We start from the raw sequence: 5000 nt of genomic DNA, 5'->3' as shown, positions 1-5000 counted from the left end.
ATCCAGGATTAAGACCCCCTCTTTCCTCTCAGAGTCAACCCTGTTACTACACACAGGTGGAACCTCCTCCATGTCCTCTCAGAGTCAACCCTGTTACTACACACAGGTGGAACCTCCTCCATGTCCTCTCAGAGTCAACCCTGTTACTACACACAGGTGGAACCTCCTCCATCTCCTCTCAGAGTCAACCCTGTTACTACACACAGGTGGAACCTCATCCATGTCCTCTCAGAGTCAACCCTGTTACTACACACAGGTGGAACCTCCTCCATGTCCTCTCAGAGTCAACCCTGTTACTACACACAGGTGGAACCTCCTCCATCTCTCCTCTCAGAGTCAACCCTGTTACTACACACAGGTGGAACCTCCTCCCTCTCTCCTCTCAGAGTCAACCCTGTTACTACACACAGGTGGAACCTCCTCCCCCTCTCCTCTCAGAGTCAACCCTGTTACTACACACAGGTGGAACCTCCTCCATCTCCTCTCAGAGTCAACCCTGTTTCTACACACAGGTGGAACCTCCTCCATCTCCTCTCAGAGTCAACCCTGTTACTACACACAGGTGGAACCTCCTCCCTCTCTCCTCTCAGAGTCAACCCTGTTACTACACACAGGTGGAACCTCCTCCCTCTCTCCTCTCAGAGTCAACCCTGTTACTACACACAGGTGGAACCTCCTCCATGTCCTCTCAGAGTCAACCCTGTTACTACACACAGGTGGAACCTCCTCCATCTCTCCTCTCAGAGTCAACCCTGTTACTACACACAGGTGGAACCTCCTCCATGTCCTCTCAGAGTCAACCCTGTTACTACACACAGGTGGAACCTCCTCCATCTCCTCTCAGAGTCAACCCTGTTACTACACACAGGTGGAACCTCCTCCCTCTCTCCTCTCAGAGTCAACCCTGTTACTACACACAGGTGGAACCTCCTCCATGTCCTCTCAGAGTCAACCCTGTTACTACACACAGGTGGAACCTCCTCCATCTCTCCTCTCAGAGTCAACCCTGTTACTACACACAGGTGGAACCTCCTCCATGTCCTCTCAGAGTCAACCCTGTTACTACACACAGGTGGAACCTCCTCCATCTCCTCTCAGTGTCAACCCTGTTACTACACACAGGTGGAACCTCCTCCCTCTCTCCTCTCAGAGTCAACCCTGTTACTACACACAGGTGGAACCTCCTCCCAGCACTACAAACACGGTGCTGCTAACACTCCTGGTAAACTGTACTGTAAATATGAAAGACATACAGAATCTACTGGCACAGGTATCTGTATTGTGTCCTGTCTGTCCTACTTAATACGATCTGTCACTCTCTCTCTCATTCTGCCTCTGTCTCTCCCTCTCTCCTTCTGTCATTCTCTCTATTCTATCCCTCTCTCCTTCTGTCATTCTGCCTCTGTCTATCCCTCTCTCCTTCTGTCATTCTCTCTATTCTATCGCTCATCCATTTTCTGTCTCCTTCAGTCCCCCTTTCGCTTAAAGACACGCCCTCCTCCTCGCTGCGAACCGCCGTAACTATGGCAACACAAATGTTCTATTTGCTGTAAACGTCATGTCTGACAAAAACATGAGGAGAGAAAAGAAAAGTGGACGGAGATCATTCACCACGGCTACCATGAACACATGAAAGTCTGGTCACAACGGTGAACACATGAGACTGGTCACATACGTACATTTTTTTTGTCACATGTGTGAACACATGAATTATATGACTGGAACCATGAATTGAAGAGTTGTGTCCGAGGAAGACGAGCCAACCTGAGGAAGCTACAAGCGAAACGCTTCGATCGCAATTATTTGATTCATTAAACCGAGTCTTTCCTAACTGTCCTGGCGTGCCCTGGATCGCTTCCATGTCTGGCCTGTTTGTTCCTGCTCCAGATGCATTCTGGGTGAAATAGCACGGCTGTGCGCAAGGGCACCTAGAGATGTTTAGCCTCATATTAATGTTGACCACACGTACTGTGGATACCAGACGCAGAGGTGTGAGATCGCCAGGGAGGCGGCGGTCTGGGACAGAAATAGACCGGCCGTGGGCATCCACGACGACGACGTCCTCAACAGCACATCTAGACATGCGTCCCCCCCCCCCGTCTCCTTTTCCCCTTCAGGAGGGAGGCGTGTGACGACTTGCATTAAATCAGTTGGTGTGAGTGTGCGAGTGCTTGTGTGTGTGTGTGTGTGTGTTAGTGTGTGTTAGTGTGTGACTTCTCTATTCATCCAGGGTGAGATCGTCTGGCTCCAGCCCCTGCATCACACGCCCACTTTAACTTTCCAAATGTGATTCAGGGTCTGGACAGGCTCTCATCCAGAGTGATTTCTCAGTTGGAATTCCAACCAGGCCAATCAGCGTCCTTTGAATGCGATGGCGCAATTAAACTGTGCAGCGTGATTGGTTAGGAGATGAACTAATCTCTGAGGACTCCCTCTTCGGCGACGCCCATTTGTGAAAATGGCTTCGGTGGGAGCCAGTTCAGACTGGATAATGAAGTGAAACAAAATGGGGGTTCAGAGTGTGAGGGCAGGGGGAGGCGGAGCCTAGGGGGAGGAGTGTCCGACTCACAGTGAACATGAGCTGGCAGCCTCCCAGGATGTAGTCCAGGAAGGTGTAGTCTCTGGTAATCTAAGGACAGGATAAAAAGCACAATATGGATACCAAGACAAACCAGACGCATTTCATCATAACTAGCGACACCAGTAACATCCTGGTACGTGTCTGAGGAGACGCCAGCAAAGATGATGACTACTGTGATTGGCTGAGGGAGTCTAGCAGTGATAACTACCGTGATTGGCTGAGGGAGTCTAGCAGTGATTGGCTGAGGGAGTCTAGCAGTGATAACTACTGTAATTGGCTGAGGGAGTCTAGCAGTGATAACTACTGTGATTGGCTGAGGGAGTCTAGCAGTGATAACTACTGTGATTGGCTGAGGGAGTCTAGCCGGTACAGTGTGATTAGTGGTGGTTTGTGTGGACGTCCAGGCACTCTGATAGGCCGGGGGAGCTTAGAAGATGCTGCAATTGGCCAGTGTCAATGTGCTGCGATTGACTTTTATCGATTGACATGTGCTGATTGGCTGAGGAACACTGACAGGTGCTCTGACTGGCTGGAGTGATACGAGCAGGGTCTTGTGATTGGCTGGCCTTTTAACAGGTGCTAAATGGTCACGTTAAGCCGTTTTAGCACCAATTTGAAGCAATTACTCTAATCCCCGTTCCTGCAGCTCGAGCACTATATCTGCCTTTCTGTTCCCATTGAGACAACCAGCCACTAATGAAAGGATGTCATTAGCAGTGTGCATAATGCTTTCATAATGCCTTCTATAATAACCAGCTGAAGCTGCAGTGTTCAGCCTGAACACATTCTCCTCGGTGCCGGCTGTGGGCTGTCTGAGATCAACACAGAGAAAACCCTGGTTCCTGGAAGCTTCTAGTTCCACCATCATTCTACTGTCTGGGTCCACGACACACTGTGTGTTTTACAGTAATGTGTGTACTATTGTGTAGTGATACTTTGTGTTTTACGGTGTAGTTCTACTGTCTAGTTCTACGGTGTAATTCTACTGTGTACTGAAGTTCTACGGTGAAGTTCTACTGCGTAGTTCTACTGTCTAGTTCTACTGCGTAGTTCTACTGCCTAGTTCTACTGTGTAGTTCTACTGCCTAGTTCTATTGTGTAGTTCTACTGTGTAGTTCTATGGTGTAGTGCTACTGTGTAGTTCTATGGTGTAGCTCTATTGCCTAGTTCTATTGTGTAGTTCTACTGTGTAGTTCTACGGTGTAGTGCTACTGTGTAGTTATATTGCCTAGTTCTATTGCCTAGTTCTATTGTGTAGTTCTACTGTGTAGTTCTATTGTGTAGTTCTATTGCCTAGTTCTATTGTGTAGTTCTACTGCCTAGTTCTACGGCGTAGTTCTACTGTCTAGTTCTACTGTGTAGTTCTACTGCCTAGTTCTATTGTGTAGTTCTACTGTGTAGTTCTACTGCCTAGTTCTACTGTGTAGTTCTACTGTGTAGTTCTATTGTGTAGTTCTACTGTACCTTGCAGGACTTCAGAACAATGATGCCAGAGTGCTTATAGTTCTTCTTCTTCTTCTGTTTCTTAGGATTGATGCACTCAAACTCCACCTGGAGGAGGAGAGAGAAGGAGAGAGATGAAGAGAGGAGAAGAGAGGAGAGAGGAGAGAGGAGAGGAGAGGAGAGAGGAGAGAGGAGAAGAGAGGAGAGAGGAGAGAGGAGAGAGGAGGAGAGAGGTGAGAGGAGAGGTGAGAAGAGGAGGGCATAGGAGAGGAGAGGAGAGGAGAGGAGAGGAGAGGAGAGGAGAGGAGAGGAGAGGAGAGGAGAGGAGAGGAGAGGAGAGGAGAGGAGAGGAGGTAGTTCTGGAAGGTCTTAGCAGCGGTGAAGGTTCACCAGCGTCTGACTCACCCTCTCACACTGAGGAGGATAGATCTCCATCAGCAGCAGAGCAACACACACACGCACACACACACACACACACACACACACGCACACACACACACACACACACACACACACACACACACACACACGCACACACACTGGCGTGACATTACCAGTATCACTCAGTGCACACGGCTTATTTACATCTCAACAGCCTCTTCCTCTCTCGCCCCCCCCTCTCTCTCCTTTCTTACACACTTCATTTTCCATTCCCCCTGCTTCTTCATTACTACACATGAACACACACAGCAGGGGGAGGCAAGCTGTTTCAAACACACACACACACACACACAAACGCACGCACACACACACACACACACACACACACACACACACACACACACACACACACACACTCTTACACATACACACCCCCCCACACACAAACACACACACACAAACGCACACACACACACACACACACACACAGACAAGCACACACACATGCACACACACACATGCACACACACACATGCACACACAAACGCACACACACAAACGCACACACACAAGCACACACACACACATGCACACA

The 5000-nt window shown here is 49.2% G+C and overlaps 1 protein-coding gene across 1 annotated transcript in view; it reads right to left on the bottom strand.

Moving 5' to 3' along the window:
* cpne2 (copine II) overlaps positions 1-5000 on the bottom strand; it is a gene marked incomplete at both ends in the record, with an annotated part of 31557 nt that overhangs the window by 20418 nt on the left and 6139 nt on the right. Inside the window, 2 exon segments of the mRNA XM_084451434.1 lie at positions 2570-2629; positions 4046-4132. Coding sequence (XP_084307560.1) covers positions 2570-2629; positions 4046-4132 — 147 coding nt within the window.

This window comes from Borostomias antarcticus, assembly GCF_949987555.1.
Source record: "Borostomias antarcticus genome assembly, chromosome: 16".
Classification (NCBI taxonomy): Eukaryota; Metazoa; Chordata; class Actinopteri; order Stomiiformes; family Stomiidae; genus Borostomias; species Borostomias antarcticus.
The sequence above is the reverse complement of the archived record's forward strand: the minus strand, read 5'-3'. Positions and strand labels throughout refer to the sequence as shown.